This window comes from Candoia aspera, chromosome 6 (genome assembly GCF_035149785.1).
Source record: "Candoia aspera isolate rCanAsp1 chromosome 6, rCanAsp1.hap2, whole genome shotgun sequence".
NCBI classification, from domain to species: Eukaryota; Metazoa; Chordata; class Lepidosauria; order Squamata; family Boidae; genus Candoia; species Candoia aspera.
Window position 1 is genome coordinate 43,708,125 of NC_086158.1, and position 22,520 is coordinate 43,730,644.

Consider the following 22,520-nt stretch of genomic DNA (forward strand, 5'->3'; position numbering starts at 1 on the left):
ATGCTTCAGACAGTATTATTTAAAATGTTTAAATTCAGATTCAGTGTTTGTAGATCTCACCATCTGTCTATTCATTGCCTGGTGCTGGTCTAAATGTGTCTTGATGTAGAAACATTTTGTCCTTACCAGGTCACCTGAGCAGAGAGAGATGAGCTGCACTGATGCTTCAAGACATCACTCAGTTTCCGACATCTCTGTGAAGCATGTCCGGCCCACTAAAAGGCATGTTATCTACAGAAAGACGTCACATGACAAAGCTGTGAGTATTTAGCATTAAACTACTATCTAGCTGTAAGTATGTAAGACTGAAACCAGAGAGGGCCTTGATATATAATCTTGCATCTTTAAAGACTAAACTATAGTGGTACTAAGGACATACTTGCATTGCATTTTTAAGCTGCTCTTCTCCTCTGCTCATGGCAGTTTAAGTCTAAGCCAGCTTTTAAAAAAAGCCTGTCCAGACTGAGATTGTTTGGCAGCATCTTGAAAAGGATTCAGTTTGGACTGTAGCTACCCTGTCCTCCCATTAGATAATTCCACTGCTGCTCATCCTCCCATCTATGCCCTTACCTCCCTATTTTTCCTGGATTGTTTTTTTTAGAAAAAAAAATAAGTAGCCTTTGTACCACAAGTGATCACAGAACCAATGAAATGGTGTACTGTGGCCTTAATTTCTAAAAAGCCCAAGGAAAAATAAGGAAGTCAGAGGAAGAAAAAAATATATAATAAAAAAACCACTTTCTGCTAAGATTTAAACAGGGAATATTCTGCATCTGAAATAAGCATTCTAACCACCACACCATTGAGGTAACATTGTAACAGGGACAGCCAAAGACTTTCTTGAAGAAATGCTTTCAAAATGAGGTGAGGAGACATTATTTCCTCTGCAAAGTAACTAGTGAACTGCTTCGGTCAGCCAGTAATGAAATAAAGTGCAGCAGCCCAAACTGACAGGAACATGTGACATCATATAACAGCAAACAGAACTTTAAAGCAGTGTCTCTCAACTTCAGCAACTTTAAATTGTGTAGACTTCAACTCCCTGAACGCCCCCAGCCAGCCTGGGGAAATTCTGAAGTCCACACATTTTAAGTTGCTGAGGTTGACAAACACTGCTTTACACTGCAGTAGAAAAACATGCTCAGAGGCTGCATTTCTAATAGAAAAAAGGTAAATGAATGAGGACATTGTCCATTCCTGCCCTCAAAATACGGTTGTTGCTCTATCAGGCTGATGGGGAAGCTAGACAGTGCCAATAAGAACTTTGACAGAATCAACATCACTGAGACACACCTAAAAATAGTACAGTGTTAGAACAATGTTTTTCAAACTTGGCAACTTTAAGATGTGTGGACTTCAGCTACCAGAATTCCCCAGCCAGCATCCTGGCTGGCAAATTCTGGAAGTTGAAATCCATACATCTTAAAGTTGTCAATTTGAAAAACACGTAGATGTAGAAGGGAGCTATTTTCATAGTGTAGGCCATCTATCTTCATCCCAGTCCAGGGAGACAAACATTAAACTTCTCCACATGTTGTGGTTGCAGTGACACTCAATAACAATTCTGAAATGTATTGTAAAAACTAATATACTAAATATACATTTAGCCTCCCATGTAGCTTGACCCCAGGTGGAAAGCAAAGTTTGTTGCAGTCAGTCCACTCAAGTAGCTTCTGTTATCTTGTCAAATGCATAATCAAATCCTATTGTGCACTGTTTGTACTTTAAAGGAAAATACTGTCTGATGCAAAAGTAAAAAAATAATTTAGGAGATAACCATTCTGAGCTAGACAAACTCAACTCTCAAAATGTCTTTCTATATAACTGATTTAAATGTAAGAGGTCCTTCCCTTCCAGTTTCACATCTGGACAACTGAAATTTTAGTGCATTTCAACTCAAAAATCATTAAGAGGTCTTTTTCAACTGGTTAAGTTACTATTTTAATTTACATTATTAGCAATACTGAGTTTGTAGAGCAAAGTCCAGGTATAAATGTGTCAAAGAAAGACATATCTAGACTGCCTTTTAAAACTTTTTCTTTGATGGTATCACATCCTTAAATTGATTTATTGAACTGTAGTTTTGTTCAATCATTCTGTCCTATAGGTTACAATCTACTTAGGAAAGCGAGATTTCATTGATCATGTAGAACATGTGGAACCTGTGGGTGAGTCCAAGTTGCAAGTTTCTTCTGTGATCTTTTTATAAAGTTTGAATGGTTTATAATTATCTCTTCTTCATTTTAGATGGTGTTGTATTGGTGGATCCTGATATTGTGAAGGAGAAAAAAGGTCAGAAGGCTTAATCACTACTTAAAGTACTTAAAGTATTATTAATATGATGATTTAAAATTAGAATGACTCCAGATTTGTGTCAGTTGACCTCTGTCAGCAAAAGCTGGTCATGAGTTATATTTCTGAAGGTGCATAAGAACTCTGCTATGGAAGAGGATCTATAATCATTCTAGCCTCAAATGTTACCTCAATCAGTAATTCGTTAGACAGTAATCAGTAATAAGTTAGATCTCCTCACTACCAATCTCCAGATAGCCACTAGATGGCAGCAAAGAGTTGACAGGTACTTCTAAACTCTGCTGTCATCTAATGGTCATCTGGAGTTTACCCCCAGATCTGGGAGCCTTATATTAGGGCTAAATGTTTCAGATTGTCATTCTGCTCCCACATGAAAGTTGAAAATTCCTTAATGAAACTGGGGCTCAAAGCAAAACAACTACAATTGTTCAGTTTGATCTCAATAGCTGGAGTTATACAGGCTAAGTCATAACATGGCATATTTGATTTGGATAGGTTTGATGTATTTATCCATCCACTGTAGTTTGTAAAAACATGATTTATGTCTCAGGATTATCAGTGAACCAGCCAAGATTCAACAAATTTTCATTCACTTATCATGATTTAACTTAATTTATAAAACATATCAACGCATAATGAAGTAATTTAAATGACAATAGCGAGCCAATACAGATGCTAACTCATAATCAAATACCGCTCCATTCTGCCAGTAAGAGTCATACTGAGGCAGATGCCTGCAATTTACTCCAGCTGAAGCTTCCAAATAATTTTCACAGTGGACACATCCACATTCAATTATGTTGCTTCCTTGTTGAAAAGGCCCATTGGTCCAGCTCATTCTTTGTTATTGACATGGAATAGCAGCCACCTTCTGTGGTTTCAAAACAGCTTTCCTGGAGATAGAATCTGGCAAAGTATATGCTTTATTGCTAAGCTGCTAATTGCACATTATATCCTCTCTTCTCCCTCACCTTCTCCTCATCCTGACATTTTGCTTAAGAGAACGTAATCAGTAAACACAGACAGAAAATGAAACTGGCTTTTTCCAACCAGCTTTTGTTGATATGGGCAAACGCAGTCCAGCTTTGGTTGCTGAATGCTGAACATGACCTTAGCTTTTAAGAGGTTACTTTTAAACTGTTGAGACTTCTCTACATGACTGGTGATGTTTATGGCTGATTTTAACATTTGGTGTCCATAATGTTTTCTGTATGTTTTCCCCAGTATATGTGACACTCACATGTGCTTTTCGATATGGGCAAGAAGATATTGACATTATGGGCCTGACTTTTCGAAGGGATCTATACTTTCACAGAGTACAGATTTATCCATCACTAGACAAACAAGGACCTCTCACTAGCTTACAGGAAAGCCTGATCAATAAACTGGGGAAAAATGCATACCCTTTTGTGTTAACTGTGAGTATTCTGCATCATCATTCCTTTTGGTTCTTTTCCCAATTTGACAATTATGACATGGGGTGCTTAGAGGGTAGAGTTATAGTACGTATTCACTTTTATTTTCCTTTAAAATCTACTTTTTTAAAATAGCAATAACTCAATCTCCTTCATATCTAGAATAAAGAATACAGGAGGTTGGCTTTTTAGAATACATTTCCGCAGGTTGCAGGTACATGATGAATTGTCTTGGCCAGTTTAAGTATATGTATTCCTTTGGTTTCTTATGCAACCTAGGTTCATAGATACATATTCACCCCTAGTGCAAAAAAGCCATTTCCTCCTATAGCAGCCTTCCTTGGCCTGATGCCTTCCAGTGAGTTGGACTTTAGTATTATAAAAGTGTAATTTAAGAATAATACCTGAGTTTAGGAACACCTGGGTTTTTAAACAGCATTTGGAAAAAAAGAACCTTGAAGTTTGTTTTCTGATTTATAGTGTCTTGTAGCATCACCCAGGCCTCACTCAAGCAAAGTAAAACCTGTCTTCCTTAGTGATTTATCACCCTGTTGATGGCTGGAAGATGATAAATGATTCTGTAATAAATCACTGGTAAAGAAATGCCATGAGGCATTCCTGGAAAGTGGTGTGAAGGGGCTTGGACTTCTTTTTCATTCCCTAGGACTGTCTGTTTGCTAGCATTGATGCCAATGTGGCAGTGGAGGACATTGCAATTAGAATGCTTTATGTGCATTATTTTTTGTTCCCCTATAGTTTCCAGAGTATCTGCCTTGCTCGGTCTGTCTGCAGCCAGCTCCCCATGAAGTTGAGAAGGTGCGAATTGAGGGAATGCATTGCATTGTTTTATATTAAGAAACAAACTAACAATGGTTAAGGCAATGGGCTAGAAACCAGGAGATTGAGAGTTCTAGTCCTGCCTTAGGCACGAAAGCCGGCTGGGTGACCTTGGGCCAGTCACTCCCCCTCAGCCCAGCTCACCTCACAGGGTTGTTGTTGTGGGGAAAATAGGAGGAGGAAGGAGTATTAGGTATGTTCACCACCTTGAGTTATTTATAAAAATAATAAAGGCGGGATATAAAATAAATTAAATAAAAATAAATAAATAAAGTAATATTGAAGGCCCCAAGGTGCAACCACTGGCCAAAGCAGAGAAGAAATCTCTGGAAATGTGACATGATGCCCTTTGGTGGACCTTTGCTTGCAAGGGAACTATAGTAGATATGGTCATATAGAATGAAAAACGAAGGGCAAGAGTGCTTCTAAATGTACTCTATTTATTCAATCTATTCAAAATACATAGCTTCAGTTCCATCCTTTCCTCCTTAACAGGTTTTTGATGCTAAGAAAAAAATCCAGAGAATTACTAGGAAAAAGTGTGAATGACAATGTCTAGATCTTGTCTGGGCCTTCTGTAAACCTCCATGAGTTATTGCACAATACAAACTGCTACAAAAAATATCTGAAGGAACAGCATTCTTTAAAAATACTACTGTATTTGCAGACCTAAAGGAAAATATCTAGGATTTAAGCTACCATGCAAGACTTCAATTATTTCATCCTCTGATTGGAAATACTCTCAATCTTTTTTCCAAAGGGGGAGGCATACTGTATGTTTGGATTGGGCTCAAAAGAACAGCAGTATTTATTAAAGTAGTTCAAAACCAGAGAAATAAATAATATTGTTGTGAGTGAGCAAATGTGTTTGTGTATGAGAGAGAACTATACATGTCCTTGTTCTCCAAAACAATGATGGTGGAATAAAGCAGGACAGTAATCCTCAAACAGCGATTCCCAACTGTGTCATAGACCAGTAAGATATATGTGGAAAATAGTGATCTACCATCACAAATTTCTCTATGAGTTTTTTTTTAAGAGGGAAAAAAATGGGGAGAGTAGGAGAGATATTCAGAAAGTAAAACCAGAAAAATAACACACACACACACAGACACATTTAGAAGAAAACATTAAGAATGAGTTTTATGTTGAAATTTGGGATAGGCAGCTTTTGAGTTTCAAAACGTGGTGAGTTCTTTCATACACAGATGTTTAATACATTCAGCAGCAAGAACTTATTGTTTCATCTGTTTCTCATTCCATCCTTTTCCTATAGTCCTGCGGAGTGGATTTTGAGGTCAAAGCTTTCTCTACAGAAGATCCGGAAGAAAGGATTCTCAAGAGGTAACATCTTGTTTGTTTGAAAAGAATTTGACTGAAACTGGAAAAGCTGAGAAACAGATCAATAAACCTTACAGTATTCTTTATTCAACTATAAGAATCTGCATTCAGGAGATGAACATGAAAAAACATGAAACATGTCATTTGCAAAAAGGAAACATACTGGATAAAATAATAGGCCTTGTTCTAGCCCCCTTATTATTTTGGTTACCTTTTTCTACACCTTTTCCATCTCAGCCTGTTTTAAGGTATGCAGCCAGAACTGTATGTGATATACAGCCTTGAATATGTATGAGCAAAAAGGAAGTCAATATGCCCCCTTTCCTGCTGGACAGGAAGATCAGCAACATTGCTGTTACTGTGGGTACTGAGTACCCTATAACTCAGGGTACTCTGTCTTGTAACCACAGTTCCTACAACAGCAAAAGCTGCTGTCAATCACTGGCTGCTACTCAGATGCTGTCTTCATCCTTTTGGGTTTTGTGGCTTCCATCATTACTAACAATGGTGTAGAATTTACTTACGCACACTTTGGATTAAGCCTGATTTCTGCCCCTTAGACATTCTGTACGCCTGCTGATACGCAAAGTCCAATATGCTCCAGAAGAACCAGGGCCCCAGCCTCATGCAGAGACCACCTGGCAGTTTTTCCTGTCCAAGAAGCCATTGCACTTGAAAGCATGCCTCAGCAAAGAGGTGAGATGTTCTTGGCTTGCTAATACAATAGTCTTCCACTGATATTCAGGAGATATAGACAAGACACAATGGTTTCATTTCTGTCTGACCATGCAACTGCACAAAACTAGATGTGGAAAATTAAAGTTACTGTGTGATGAACCTTTTTGCTAAGGTAATCCAATTCTTCCAGGTGTATTACCATGGTGAACCAATCCCTGTTACAGTGACAGTGATCAATAATACAGAAAAAATGGTTAAGAAGATCAGTGTGTCAGGTACAATTCTAATTTTAACAAACATGTAAGAAGTCAGCCTCTTGTTTCTCCTATTATGTTGGATTGCAATTCCTATTCTGTCCCCACCCCACAGTACTGGCTTAATAGAGAACAGTGATTGACAGGGTTGTGATAACCACCTGTTCTCAATGTAAATGGATTCTGTAATGGGATGTAAGAGTAACCTTGAGGAACAGGAGGAAGAACTGCAACCAAGACTACAGACAGTCCGAGGCAGAACTGTAATTTGAGAAAGCATCTCAGACTTTACCCTCCCTAATTCTCTTGAAGATAAAGGGAGGGAGGGGGGAGATGCATTCAGACTTGCAAGATTCTGTCACTGTAACCTTATAATAAAAGTAGTATTAACATTCGTAAGTTTGGTTTCCTAGTCTCGTCTACCTTGAAGGACTGACAGTTTCAGATTTATAAGAACTGCTATTTATATTGCATTTAAAAAGAGAAAAAAAATCCTTGAGTTGAACTCAGCTGTACTAGCAGATCCATGTAGAATATTTGGCAATAATATGGAAGTGGTTTGCCTCTGCCTTCCTTCTTGGTGATGATGAACTGCAATCTCCTAGTGATTTCCCATCTCTCTCTACCCCCCCCTTTTTTTTTAAGATCAGCCAATGTCATCACAATGCTACATGCTATCCCCATTCTGCCAAAGCAAAATGATTATCATTCTGTAAGAAAGGTGTGAGCCACAAAAAGAAGCAATAGCTGCATAATATCCTTGAACTTATTCAGGACAATGCTGAAAAATATCCTAGACCCCATTCTTCTTTCTGTTATTTGATTACTTGATAATTTGCTATCTCGTTCCCTCTTCAGTGGAACAAGTTGCCAATGTGGTATTATACTCCAGTGACTTCTATACCAAGACAGTGGCTCTGGAAGAGTCAGAGTAAGTGCACTCTGTTTTAGGCTCCTTTGTTGTTGTTTTCTGTTGCACTCTGTTAACTATTTGGTTCTGGAATGTAGAGATTAAGAACTTTATATTAACTGGGCTCATGTATCTCAGGCTACCATAACTGGGCTGTAAAACCCCAGATGACCATGGCATGCCAGCAAAGAGATACAGAAAGTTCTAACTCTTTGCTGCCATTTCATGTTTATCTGAATTTTTGCAGCCCAGAAATTATAGCCCAACCCATATTATCCCTTCCCATGGTTTATTTTCACCATAACATATTGAATAAACTAGAATGCCCTGATTTATATATAATGCGATGCTAAGTTATAAATTATGATTTACAAAGCAGTGGCTGAATTCATTCATTATAGTAAGCCAGAGCAGAACAAATTACATTTTTGTGTGATGTGTGAACACAGCATTGTATAGTTTCTTGATTTCTTTCTGGCTGTATTAAGATTCTGTTCCTCAGTATTAAAAAGCTGGCCTTGTCCTCCCTCAGCAATGGCCTCTGAAGCTCTTACTTGGCCAAGATTGGCTGGGAAAGGATAGCCAAAACTTTCAGAATGGATCTAAAATTGCATTTTTTCTCCTTCAGGGAAAAGGTGCAACCAAACAGCAACCTTACAAAGACAATGACTCTCCTTCCTTTGTTGGCAAACAATCGAGTGAAGAAGGGCATAGCGCTAGATGGGAAACTGAAGGATGAGGACACTAACCTGGCTTCTAGTACTATGTAAGTCCAAAATAGAACACCAACTATGACTGAAGAGGAAGCATAGAAAGACAATTTTGTTTCGCTTTGTATTCAGCCATCCTCCCTTCACCCCAGATTAAAATCCCAAATATTTTAGGATTTTAACTGTCAAAATTTCCTGCTAATATTTAGAATGCTAGAAATTTTATTTCAAACAAATCCAAAGCAGTATGGTGATGAATGCTGTGCCAAACAGTAAATGCAACTGTAGGAGGGTGTGATATAGTTAAGCAAATCTTTCCAGAATGAGTTCCTAAAAATGAGGAATATTACTATGGTATATGAGAATTTTGTTGTTGTTTATTCGTTTAGTCACTTCCGACTCTTCGTGACTTCATGGACCAGCCCACTCCAGAGCTTCCTGTCGGTCGTCAACACCCCCAGTTCCCCCAGGGACGAGTCCGTCACCTCTAGAATATCATCCATCCACCTTGCCCTTGGTCGGCCCCTCTTCCTTTTGCCCTCCACTCTCCCTAGCATCAGCATCTTCTCCAGGGTGTCCTGTCTTCTCATTATGTGGCCAAAGTATTTCAGTTTTGCCTTTAATATCATTCCCTCAAGTGAGCAGTCCGGCTTTATTTCCTGGAGGATGGACTGGTTTGATCTTCTTGCAGTCCAAGGCACTCTCAGAATTTTCCTCCAACACCACAGTTCAAAAGCATCGATCTTCCTTCTCTCAGCCTTCCTTATGGTCCAGCTCTCACAGCCATATGTTATTACAGGGAACACCATTGCTTTAACTATGCGGGCCTTTGTTGTCAGTGTGATGTCTCTGCTCTTAACTATTTTATCGAGATTTAGCATTGCTCTTCTCCCAAGGATTAAGCGTCTTCTGATTTCCTGACTGCAGTCAGCATCTGCAGTAATCTTTGCACCTAGGAATACAAAGTCTTTCACTGCTTCTACATTTTCTCCCTCTATTTGCCAGTTATCAATCAAACTGATTGCCATAATCTTGGTTTTTTTGAGGTTTAGCTGCAAACCAGCTTTTGCACTTTCTTCTTTCACCTTCATCATAAGGCTCCTCAGTTCCTCTTCACTTTCAGCCATCAAAGTGGTATCATCTGCATATCTGAGATTGTTAATGTTTCTTCCAGAGATTTTAACTCCAGCCTTGGATTCCTCAAGGCCAGCTTGTCGCATGATGTGTTCTGCATACAAGTTGAATAGGTAGGGTGAGAGTATACAGCCCTGCCATACTCCTTTCCCAATCTTAAACCAGTCCGTTGTTCCGTGGTCTGTTCTTACTGTTGCTACTTGGTCATTATACAGATTCTTCAGGAGGCATACAAGATGACTTGGTATCCCCATACCACTAAGAACTTGCCACAATTTGTTATGGTCCACACAGTCAAAGGCTTTAGAATAGTCAATAAAACAGAAATAGATGTTTTTCTGAAACTCCCTGGCTTTTTCCATTATCCAGAGGATATTGGCAATTTGGTCTCTAGTTCCTCTGCCTTTTCTAAACCCAGCTTGTACATCTGGCAATTCTCGCTCCATGAACTGCTGAAGTCTACCTTGCAGGATCTTGAGCATTACCTTACTGGCATGTGAAATGAGTGCCACTGTTCGATAGTTTGAACATTCTTTAGTGTTTCCCTTTTTTGGTATGGGGATATAAGTTGATTTTTTCCAATCTGATGGCCATTCTTGTGTTTTCCAAATTTGCTGGCATATAGCATGCATTACCTTGACAGCATCATCTTGCAAGATTTTGAACAGTTCAGCTGGGATGCCGTCATCTCCTGCTGCCTTATTATTAGCAATGCTTCTTAAGGCCCATTCAACCTCACTCTTCAGGATGTCTGGCTCTAGCTCACTGACCACACCGTCAAAGCTATCCCCGATATTGTTATCCTTCCTATACAGGTCTTCTGTATATTCTTGCCACCTTTTCTTGATCTCTTCTTCTTCTGTTAGGTCCTTGCCATCTTTGTTTTTGATCATACCCATTTTTGCCTGGAATTTACCTCCAATGGTTCTAATTTTATGGAAGAGGTCTCTTGTCCTTCCTATTCTATTGTCTTCTTCCACTTCCGCGCATTGCTTGTTTAAAAATAATTCCTTATCTCTTCTGGCTAACCTCTGGAATTTTGCATTTAATTGGGCATATTTCCCCCTATGACTGTTGCCTTTTGCTTTCCTTCTTTCTTGGGCTACTTCTAGTTTCTCAGCAGACAGCCATTTTGCCTTCTTGGTTTTCTCTTTCTTTGGGATGTATTTTGTTGCCACCTCCTGAACAATGCTGCCAACTTCTGTCCAGAGTTCTTCCGGGACCCTATCTACTAAGTCCAGTCCCTTAAATCTATTCTTCACCTCCACTGCATATTCCTTAGGAATATTAGTGAGCTCATATCTAGCTGATCTGTGGGTCTTCCCTAATCTCTTTAGTCTGATCCTAAATTGTGCAAGAAGAAGTTCGTGATCTGAACTACAGTCAGCCAGGCCTTGTTTTTACCGACTGTACAGATGTCCGCCACCTTTGGCTGCAAAGGATGTAATCAATCTGATTTCGGTGTTGTCCATCTGGTGAAGTCCATGTATAAAGTCGTCTCTTAGGTTGTTGGAAGAGAGTGTTTGTTATGCAGAGTGAATTGTCTTGGCAAAATTCTATCAGCCTATGTCCTGCTTCATTTTGTTCTCCCAGGCCATACTTACCTGTAATTCGAGGTGTCATTTGACTGCCCACCTTAGCATTCCAGTCTCCTGTGATGAAAATAACATCTCTTTTAGGCGTGTTGTCCAGTAGGTGCTGCAGATCCTCATAGAACTGCTCTACTTCAGCTTCTTCAGCATTTGTGGTTGGGGCGTATATTTGGATCACTGTGATGTTAGATGGCTTGCCCTGAATTCGAATTGAGATCATTCTGTCGTTTTTTGGGTTCTATCCAAGCACTGCTTTAGCCACTTTACTATTAATTATGAAGGCTACTCCATTTCTTCTGTGGTCCTCTTGTCCACAGTAGTAGATCTGGTGGTCATTTGATGTGAAGTGGCCCATTCCAGTCCATTGCAGTTCACTGACGCCCAAAATGTCTATCTTTAATCTTGACATCTCACCAATAACCACATCCAATTTGCCCTGGCTCATAGATCTTACATTCCAGGTTCCAATGGTGTGTTGATCCTTAGAACATCGGATTCACCGTTCACCACCAGCACCGTCGGCCGCTAGCCGTCCTTTCAGCTTTGAGCTAGCTGCGACATCACGTCTGGGGCTAGTTGAGCTCATCCTCTGTTCCTCCCCAGTAGCATTTTGACCATCTTCCGACCTGGGGGTCTCATCTTCCGATGGTATACCGACATATCTCTGGTTGTACTGATCCATTCAGTTTTCACGGCAAGAATACTGGGGTGGGTTGCCATTACCTTCCCCAGGGATCGCATTTAGTCTGACCTCTCTGTCATGACCTTCCCGTCTTGGGTGGCCCTTCACGGTTTAGCTCATGGCATCATTGAGGTGCTCAAGCTCCAGCACCACAACAAGGTAACGATCCTTTGCTGAAGGTATATGAGAATATGTAACATTAATCAAAACAGCTATACTAGGAAAATATTTGTTAGCAAATGTTGCAATGACAGAATGTTTTTTTTAATTCCAACAGTATAAAAGATGGAATAGACAGGACAGTTCTAGGGATCCTGGTTGCTTACAGGATCAAGGTGAAGCTTACTGTCTCAGGGTAAGAGCAATCAGAGTTTGTATGCTATAATTAGAAGTGTTTTTGATGTGCTTTTCTTTTATGAAATGAAGATGAAAGGGGGGAGTTAATGTGTAGCAGATTGCATGAGCAATTTTAAACAGCCTTTTCAAGTTCAATAAATGATAAAATGTCACTGGTTGCTCAAAATTTGTCTGAATTATTTAAAGCAGTATCAGCAGGTCAAATAGTTTCTGTATTCTTGCATGATGGTTTATTAGAAAGAGATAATGCACAAATCTGCATTCCTCAGTTTGGTGGTCTCCAGATGAGTTGGAATTATGCTTTCAGGCATTTCAAACATGGTGGCCAATACATGGAATAATGGATCAGGTACTGAAGGAGGACCAAAGACACACAGGTTCATCAATATTAAGCAGCTAGATGATTTGAGTCATTCAGTATCTCTTTAGCTTACTCATAAAAAATGCTGTTGTAGAGATTAAGTGGAAAATGTATTTTGTATGTTGTCTTGCATTCCTTTTTTTAAATAAGAATTTTATTAAGTTTGAAACAAAGATAAAAACTACAAAAAAGAAAAAAAAACCTACAAAAAGAAAAAAAACTAAACAAGTGTGAAACACAAGATTACATTATTTCTATAAATCAATCCATTAATGTATGTTGTCTTGCATTCCTAAACAAAGGATGGAATATACAGTACATCTAATGCATAAGTAAAATATAACTGAAGAACACCTGGATGGTGGAAATGTTGGATTGTTCCGATGAACAATTCACCATTTGGGGTTGCATGTACAGCCTTTAGTGCCTGACCATTTTAGGAATATGTACTATGGAATGTTATAAGTTTCATTGTACAGGACATGTTGTTTATGTTTTAGCCTGCTAGGAGATTTCACTTCCAGGTAAATCTATGAGATTATCTCTTTGTAAACATTCTTCTCTCCTCCAATATCCATTCTGATTTTCAGACTTTTCTGAAAATGAAAATTCCTTCCCGCCCATCCCCCTCCCATTACTAAGCTGCTCTCTGATGTTGTTTTTTTAATTGTTGGGAACATGTCTGAGTTTGCTCCCCCTCCCCGGTGTGCAGTATGTATTCTTTTTTTCAGTTTGCTGTTCCTATTTTTTATTTGCTATTTTTTAACCCTAATATGTAAGCTGCCTAGTTACCTAGGTGACTGACAAAGCATACCATTTGAGAGAGATAAATGTTCTATGAAATGTGAGGCACAGTTAACAGATGAACATTTTGCCTATAGCTCACTACAACTCTGATTTTGGTACATCCTGATATATCTATATCAGGATGTTTAAAAGGAGCCATTCTTTGCTACTTTTTATGGATCACACGCCTGAAGTTTTTGCATAACAACTTCCATGTTTTTGCATTTTTTCAGCTTCTGATTCCATTTGTGATTTTAAGATAGATAGATAGATAGATAGATAGATAGATAGATAGATAGTCCAAAAGTGGCCTATTCCTCATTTTCTAGGCTACAATTATAATAACTCTAACTTAACAACTTAGACAGCTGTGATGCTATGTAAAAATGCAGGTATGTGCTTCATTTATTAACGCTCTGATTACTTCCAATCTAGAGTACTGTAATGCAGTTTACATTTCCAAATACTGGTGAAAAATTAGGGGAAAAGGTTTAGGACTGGGGTCTAAGAAATGATCAGACTTTTGCTTCGGTACATTGGACTTCTGGATTACCTCTCTTCCTTCCTGTTTCCAAAGTGAGGTGAGCATGGAGTTGCCCTTCCGTCTCATGCACCCCATGCAAGAGGAGACTGACGCAGCAGGTTGGTAGCAGATGGTTGGTTTCCTCCTGCCCTTGTTTTACTTTCCTCTCATTGCTTGTGACCTGGTTATATGATAAGCATTCTTGTTCTGTGGAAATCTAGAAGATTTTCTCTTTGACAAGAGAAACAATGAACAGTAATCAGATTGGGCCTGAAAGTGAACCATTTCTTTGGCAACTAGAGGGAATGGCATATTCAGATTAAACAGAAAAGGATGAGTAAATGCTATTAGAAAGTTTTCTTTCTGGTAACATTTAATAGCTCAGTGCTTTTATTGTCACAATGCTATGCATGCTACTAAATCAGTATTTTCCCAATTTTCTATATTACTCCCAAGCTAATAAAGCCAGACTGCTCACTTGAGGGAATGATATTAAAGGCAAAACTGAAATACTTTGGCCACATAATGAGAAGACAGGACACCCTGGAGAAGATGCTGATGCTGGGGAGAGTGGAAGGCAAAAGGAAGAGGGGCCGACCAAGGGCAAGATGGATGGATGATATTCTAGAGGTGACGGACTCGTCCCTGGGGGAGCTAGGGGTGTTGACGACCGACAGGAAGCTCTGGCGTGGGCTGGTCCATGAAGTCACGAAGAGTCGGAAGCGACTAAACGAATAAACAACAACAACAAGAAAGGCATTCCCATGGAGAGTTGTGCTCAGTTCTTTTCACTTTAGCTGTCTTGAGGGACCTCTGGGTAGAAAGGCAGAACACAAATTGAAATAACAACAAAAACTCTTTCCTGTTACTATTTAACGTTCTCCAAGCCTCTACCTTCTTTAAGATATAATTCGTTATTGGTATAACCTTAACCTCATTTAACTTGATGGAACATTATAATATTGGAAAATCTCAGATGTAATACAACTACTTTAAAAAAAAAACCTTTAAAGAGAGCTCTGTCACAGTGAAGAAGTTTTACAGGACTCAGTAAAGACTTGATAATTCTGTATTGTCCAAACAGGTTTATAGAGGGTATAGTTCCGTATATTTACCCTTCCAGTTTTTTTGGAACATGTATAATTTGTATGGTGTAAATCACCTGAATGAGAATATGGGTATATTCGTGACATACATGACATTGCCACCATCCCCGCCCCAAATATGGGATCGCTCATGGTTCTCTACCTATTGTACTGATAAAATTCAAACTTTTATTTTACACAGATCTTTGAAATTCAGTTATGTAAAATAATCCTACTCCTCCATATGTTCCCTGTTAGAATTTCTTTCCATACATAGTTAAGACCTTGGTCAACTAAGGTCTTTGGTTGCCATCTGTAGAGTAGGTAAAATGTTTCATACCTATAAAAAGATAATGAAGTATTTAGAAACAACTTCAAACATACTTCTCTGGAAGTTAGCCTTACTGAATTCAGTGGGATTTCTCTTTTAATTCTTAGACAGCAAGCTCAGACATTATAATTATCAGTCATGCAAAATCTGGTGAATACATTCAGTCTTGTCCATTTCTTTCACTGTAATACTTATACAATGCTGCAGTGAATGTTTCTCACAAGTTTTGCAGCCAATGTGCATTTGCTAGTTAGTGTGAAATTCACTAATAATCCACGATGTGATTTATAGCACAAAGAAGGACAGTTTGCTATCTGTTTTAAGACTTATACATAGCCTGAAGATCAATGGTGATTTATATGCAATGTTGGAAATTCTGTGCACTGTAGGTCACTGACAAAGTTTTAAAATAACTTTTCAAATCATAAATGTATTTGAGGAAATCTTTCTTCTAGTGTTAAGATAGAAGCTACTGGCCATAACTATATGAAGTAATTAAAAAGCCTTTCCTATGACATGGAATGAACTAGCTCAGTTAAGTTTTAATTTAGAGGGGAAAAATTATAACAGGGTTTAGTATCAGAACTTAAGTATAATACAACTGAATAGAACAAATAATGTGTCTTGGGTCATGTATAGAGTGCTGCATAGTGTCCAGGTTTAACACAACTGGATTCAGGATGGGTTCATGGATTCCAAGACAACCTATATCAGTTAGCTTGACTCTAAATATTCTTTTCCAAATGTGTAGTGCACATCAGTCTGTGTGGGTATACTGTATTACCTTTCTTTCATAACCAAATGCCAATTCTGAAATACTGTATACGTGGATGCAAAACTACTATCTGTAACACCTGGGACATTCTAAGCTCTAGCTTCTCCCCCCCACCCCTTCTAAAGTGTAAATGACTTAATTAATGCAAGTATAGACAATTTCCTTTTGATGGGAGCATGTCAATCATTCTTCCAACCCCTTGGAGAATCTGCTCACAACATCTTAGTGAGTAAAGAATTTACAGGCAAGTGTGAGTTCTAGAACCTCTTGTATTTTTAACCATCTAAGGTTTTCTCCTCAAACTAATTGGACAAGAGGGGGGGCATGATCTTAGTGGAACACAGACGAAAAAAATTGGTTTTCAATATTCTCTTATTAAAAATCTTCCCTAGCACATTAATAAGAACAGTTTTATCTCACCCTCCTCTCTGTTCTGCTAACTTCCTATTTACATTTGTTTTTAAATGCTGTAAAATATTTTAAATGTAAAAAATTAGTCTGAAATACATTTGTAGTATGCTGTCTCAGCTCTCTTCCACCTCATTCTCCTACAAATAAAAATAGAACCTGAACAAGTATAGAAGATTACTCTTGCTTATCATTCTGTGAAACCAACTTTCCCATGTCTGATACTTCCCAGAGATGCTGGTCTTCAACACTTTAATGTAGGCTTTGTAGATAAGGTCAACACATATGAAGTGCATTTTGCAAGGAATGGCTGGTCTCAATAATAATAATAATAATAATAATAATAATAATAATAATAGGGTGTCCTGTCTTCTCATTATGTGGCCAAAGTATTTCAGTTTGGCCTTTAGTATCATTCCCTCAAGTGAGCAGTCTGGCTTTATTTCCTGGAGGATGGACTGGTTTGATCTTCTTGCAGTCCAAGGCACTCTCAGACTTTTCCTCCAACACCACAGTTCAAAAGCATCTATCTTCCTTCTTTCAGCCTTCCTTATGGTCCAGCCCTCACAGCCATATGTTACTACTGGGAACACCATTGCTTTAACTATGCGGACCTTTGTTGTCAGTGTGATGTCTCTGCTCTTAACTATTTTACCGAGATTTAGCATTGCTCTTCTCCCAAGGATTAAACGTCTTCGGATTTCCTGACTGCAGTCAGCATCTGCAGTAATCTTCGCACCTAGAAATACAAAGTCTTTCACTACTTCTACGTTTTCTCCCTCTATTTGCCAGTTATCAATCAAGCTGGTTGCCATAATCTTGGCTTTTTTGAGGTTTAGCTGCAAGCCAGCTTTTGCACTTCCTTCTTTCACCTTCATCATAAGGCTCCTCAGTTCCTCTTCGCTTTCAGCCATCAAAGTGGTATCATCTGCATATCTGAGATTGTTAATGTTTTTTCCAGCGATTTTAACTCCAGCCTTGGATTCCTCAAGCCCAGCATGTCGCATGATGTGTTCTGCGTACAAGTTGAATAGGTAGGGTGAGAGTATACAGCCCTGCCATACTCCTTTCCCAATCTTAAACCAGTCCGTTGTTCCGTGGTCTGTTCTTACTGTTCCTACTTGGTTGTTATACAGATTTCTCAGGAGGCATACAAGATGACTTGGTATCCCCATACTGCTAAGAACTTGCCACAATTTGTTATGGTCCACACAGTCAAAGGTTTAGAATAGTCAATAAAACAGAAATAGATGTTTTTCTGAAACTCCTGGCTTTTTCCATTATCCAGCAGATATTGGCAATTTGGTCTCTAGTTCCTCTGCCTTTTCTAAACCCAGCTTGTACATCTGGCAATTCTCGCTCCATGAACTGCTGAAGTCTACCTTGCAGGATCTTGAGCATTACCTTACTGGCATGTGAAATGAGTGCCACTGTTCGATAGTTTGAACATTCTTTAGTGTTTCCCTTTTTTGGTATGGGGATATAAGTTGATTTTTTCCAATCTGATGGCCATTCTTGTGTTTTCCAAATTTGCTGGCATATAGCATGCATTACCTTGACAGCATCATCCTGCAAGATTTTGAACAGTTCAGCTGGGATGCCGTCGTCTCCTGCTGCCTTGTTATTAGCAATGCTTCTTAAGGCCCATTCAACCTCACTCTTCAGGATGTCTGGCTCTAGCTCACTGACCACACCGTCAAAGCTATCCCCGATATTGTTATCCTTCCTATACAGGTCTTCCGTATATTCTTGCCACCTTTTCTTGATCTCTTCTTCTTCTGTTAGGTCCTTGCCATCTTTGTTTTTGATCATACCCATTTTTGCCTGGAATTTACCTCCAATGTTTCTAATTTTATGGAAGAGGTCTCTTGTCCTTCCTATTCTATTGTCTTCTTCCACTTCCACACATTGCTTGTTTAAAAATAATTCCTTATCTCTTCTGGCTAACCTCTGGAATTTTGCATTTAATTGGGCATATCTCCCCCTATCGCTGTTGTCTTTTGCTTTCCTTCTTTCTTGGGCTACTTCTAGTGTCTCAGCAGACAGCCATTTTGCCTTCTTGGTTTTCTCTTTCTTTGGGATGTATTTTGTTGCCACCTCCTGAACAATGTTGCGAACTTCTGTCCGGAGTTCTTCTGGGACCCTATCTACTAAGTCCAGTCCCTTAAATCTATTCTTCACCTCCATTGCATATTCCTTAGGAATATTAGTGAGCTCATATCTAGCTGATCTGTGGGTCTTCCCTAATCTCTTTAGTCTGATCCTAAATTGTGCAAGAAGAAGTTCGTGATCTGAACTACAGTCAGCCAGGTCTTGTTTTTACCGACTGTACAGATGTCCGCCACCTTTGGCTGCAAAGGATGTAGTCAATCTGATTTCGGTGTTGTCCATCTGGTGAAGTCCATGTATAAAGCTGTCTCTTAGGTTGTTGGAATGTATGTATATATTTATTTTATTTATCAAATTTTATCACTGCCCATTCCCCCCCAAAGGAGGGACTCTGGGCAGTTTACAATAAAAATATAATAATAATAATAATAATAATAATAATAATTCTACAATTCTACTATAATAGTAATAATTCTACTGCTTGATAGTGGCTTCTTAATCATCAGCTAGTTTTGTCCATTTTCTGGACAATAAGCAACAAATCTGCTTTGTCCAACTCATATTCTGAGCAAGCTCTCTTGCATATGTAAATTTAGTAGAGAAACTTTATTAAATAAACTTAATGGAAAATATTTTTGTCTCCAACACTTATCATATTGACTGAGTAATGGAAAATACTAAAGAATAATACTGTGAATATCCTTCAGTGTGAAAGGGAATGTAAATGACAATTTAAAAAATAATTTTCCCCAACCTGTTATTAATGTGTGTGCTTTGGAGGTTGATTAAAGACCCAGCTTGTTCCCTGAATGACAAAACGTAATGCAACTTTGGTAAGAATCCTATGTTCATTTCACTGGAGTAAGTCACTACTGGGCAGCATTAATTCCAAATAAACAGAGCATTTGGGCTCCACATCAATCTTTCTCCCCCAAATGTTTTTCTCTTTTACTGTTATAAGCTGCTTTGAGTCCTTGTACAAGCAGAAAGATGGGGTATAACTTAAATAATAATAATAATAATAACAACAACAAACATGAACAAAAAAGACCTAGATATATTAAAAGGCAGGGTTGATTATCTACTGTGATTTGTGACAATGTGTTACAAAGCTTTTACTTTACGTTGTTACAGACAAGCTTTTGATAGCATGAAGATAAACAATGGAAAATCTGACACATGCTTACTTAATGTATGTTATACTCTTATTAAAGATATAGAAGTTAAAAATAATTAACAGTCTTATTATAAAGTTAACTGCCTGCAAGATGTTTATTTTTTTTAAAGCAAGCATGCTCTTTCCAGTCACACAGAAATTACTGAAAAGGGAAACACTATTTGCATTTTCAACCACAGTTCCTTTTGCTTTAACTATATTATTAGGACACCTCTAAATTAAGCCAAAGAGTGGCAGCAAGGGCCCGGTGATCTGAGACTTGTTAATGGTCCCCATCTCCAAGATAGAAATATATTTTGGCTGTGACAGATGGTTGAATGTACTTAAGTCCATGCAAAATGTCAGCTTCTGGATGGTTTAAAGACAATTTACTGAGTCAAAAACACACAAACTGATGTGCTATGCTTTTCACTTCCTGGCCTAGCTTTACCTGGCACTTGATTTGCTGGCTTTAAGCACTCCAAAGAGACTCCTGCTGTGATCAGTCTGCTTAAATCAACAGTGACAGACTAACTAAAAAGAACTCCATGTTCCAGTAATGTTGACTTCTGGCTGCTACTATGTGACCATCCTGGTAATATATCAGTCACGCAATATGAAACCACCCAGGTGTCTCCAATGTTTAGAATAAATTGCTAGCTGTCACTCTAAAGGGTTGTGCTTTGTTGTATTGTAACCTCCTTCTCACTCACATTGGCACTTGGATTCCTTTCTTCTAATTTCACAGATGATGTTCTTGACTTCAGGGTTAAAGTATTAGTTGTGGAAACATATTTAAATAAACCTTTCTGTCTCTTTTTTTCAATGTATACTGATGATTACAGAAAAGGAAAGGTAAGAATTATTTCATTAATTTTCTCTTTCTATTCTGCTCTTAAGTGTTACATGAAGTTGGGAATGAAGCCAGTTAGACTGATTATGTATCATTTAGATGTAGGACAGAGCTTTCTGCATTATCTGTGATGAAGAGTGCGAATTTAAATCTTTCAGATATAGCAAAGTGAAATTTCTCTGAGTTTAGTGGAACTTTCTCCCAAGTAACATCTATAACATCGTAGTCTAATAGCCTGATAGTAAGCAGCCAGGCATGAGAAAAGTCCATAAAACAGTAGGTTTAGGTATGTCTATTGCTTCATTGAATAGGATTTCAGAAAATGCATACTCACACAGTTCATAAAGTGCACCTCACAGAACCTAGTGCATGGTGCTTATGTGTGAAATGGAACAGATAGCTTGATAACCATTGCCAGTCATCTAAGGCTAAATTTATTTGGAAAAGCCAGTTAAATTGTCAAACTACCCTTCATCGTCATATATCTTACAAACAAGGCTATACTCTTTCTGAGCATGCAAGTAAGTCCAAGCAAAAACAGAGGGAATGAACTCTGGCTCATTGAGTGATGGATAGCAAGAGTCCTATGGAGGATCACAAAGAGTGGATTAAGCCTCAATCAAACCATGGCTCTTATTGGAATATGCATCAAAGGGCCTGTCCATGTGGGATCCATGATCAAAGAACACTGAGTGTTTGAGTTTTTATAGATTTCAACCCTGGATTCAGAGTGGTGTTGAACAAAGTCAAACATAGATTTGACTTCAGTCTCAGATTTCTGTCTAACATCAGTAGCAGTAGTTCACTCTGGGTACTTTCAGATGACCAGCATTTCACTAGCCCAAAGATTCTGATGGCCCAGACAAAGTAGAACTTAAAGAGCCTTCTTGATTATTTAAGGTTCCCAGAGCACTGCTGGAATGAACATGTTTACTCCTTTGTAAGTCTACAGCTAATCACCCTAGCCAAAATATTATCACACAGATGACTCACAAAGCTGAATACATTGCAATTGGCTGCATCACAATATCATACAAAATTATAAATCCATGACATAAACTTTAGGTAACATACTACAATGGCTGGGTTTACATGTGTTTAGGAAAAACAAATAAATCATGCAGTGACTTTGTGCAAACTATAAATGTGTAAGTACTGTAAGATACTAAAATGTAGGCCTTATTGTTGTATGAAAATGTATAGAGTAAGGCTGAGAGCCTACAGTCCTCCAGATGTTTCTGAACTACATCCCTCATCACTTGCTGACTACTAGGATGTATAGGGTACTTCCATATTATGTCTTTGTAGCAGTCTGGAAACAGCTCCAGTCCTGCCTATTTTCATGATGCTGGCAAAATCTGGAAGCCAAACTGTGGTAAATATGAAACTGCAGAAAATCTTTTTTTTCTCTTGAAGCACAGCACTTTTGCAGAGCTTCTTGTCAGTCCATTCTTTCATGGGGGTGAACTCTTAGTTGCCTCATCTCCTGGCTCCTTTCTCTTCTTTTCTCTATGCTTTGAGTTTGGCTCATCACAGCTTTTTGAACAGTTGGGAAGTGGAAACTGATGGTGATGTGGAAGTGCCCATAGTTCAGCAATATCTAGAAAGCCACCCATTCACCACTCCCTGGAGTAGACAAATTATATATCTAAATATGGCAAAAGAAAACAGTGAGCTTCGTAATATCAAATATTAAGAAGATGTGATATTCAAAGAGAGTCCTTATCTTTTCCTTAGTGGCCAAGATGACCTGGTGTTTGAGGAGTTTGCTCGTCAGCAACTGAAAGATGAAGCCTCTGCAGAAGACAGCAAAATGGAGTGTCCACATACTGAATGAAAGAGGAGAAAGGGACCAAGTTAGCAGAGGCCATAACTTTCGTATTTATTAAGAAATAGAATAGTTAAATTGA

The 22,520-nt window shown here is 38.5% G+C and overlaps 1 protein-coding gene across 1 annotated transcript; it reads left to right on the top strand.

Annotated features, from left to right (window-relative positions):
• On the top strand, positions 1-22,520 carry SAG (S-antigen visual arrestin). The gene is made up of 15 exons (XM_063306901.1): positions 1-259; positions 2,108-2,168; positions 2,248-2,292; positions 3,538-3,731; positions 4,485-4,544; positions 5,842-5,909; positions 6,467-6,602; positions 6,775-6,859; positions 7,697-7,769; positions 8,377-8,514; positions 12,144-12,221; positions 13,085-13,108; positions 13,948-14,012; positions 20,603-20,612; positions 22,348-22,520. The coding sequence occupies exons 1-15, from the start codon at positions 149-151 to the stop codon at positions 22,445-22,447; spliced, it is 1,248 nt and encodes a 415-aa protein (XP_063162971.1). The 5' UTR covers positions 1-148; the 3' UTR covers positions 22,448-22,520.

Excerpts from the sequence above, each read along its gene's own strand:
- SAG (XM_063306901.1), top strand. The coding sequence starts at position 149 with ATGAGCTGCACTGATGCTTCAAGACATCACTCAGTTTCCGACATCTCT. Across the intron at positions 260-2,107 it reads AGACGTCACATGACAAAGCT|GTTACAATCTACTTAGGAAA; the intron begins GTGAGTATTTAG and ends TCTGTCCTATAG. Across the intron at positions 8,515-12,143 it reads AACCTGGCTTCTAGTACTAT|TATAAAAGATGGAATAGACA; the intron begins GTAAGTCCAAAA and ends TAATTCCAACAG.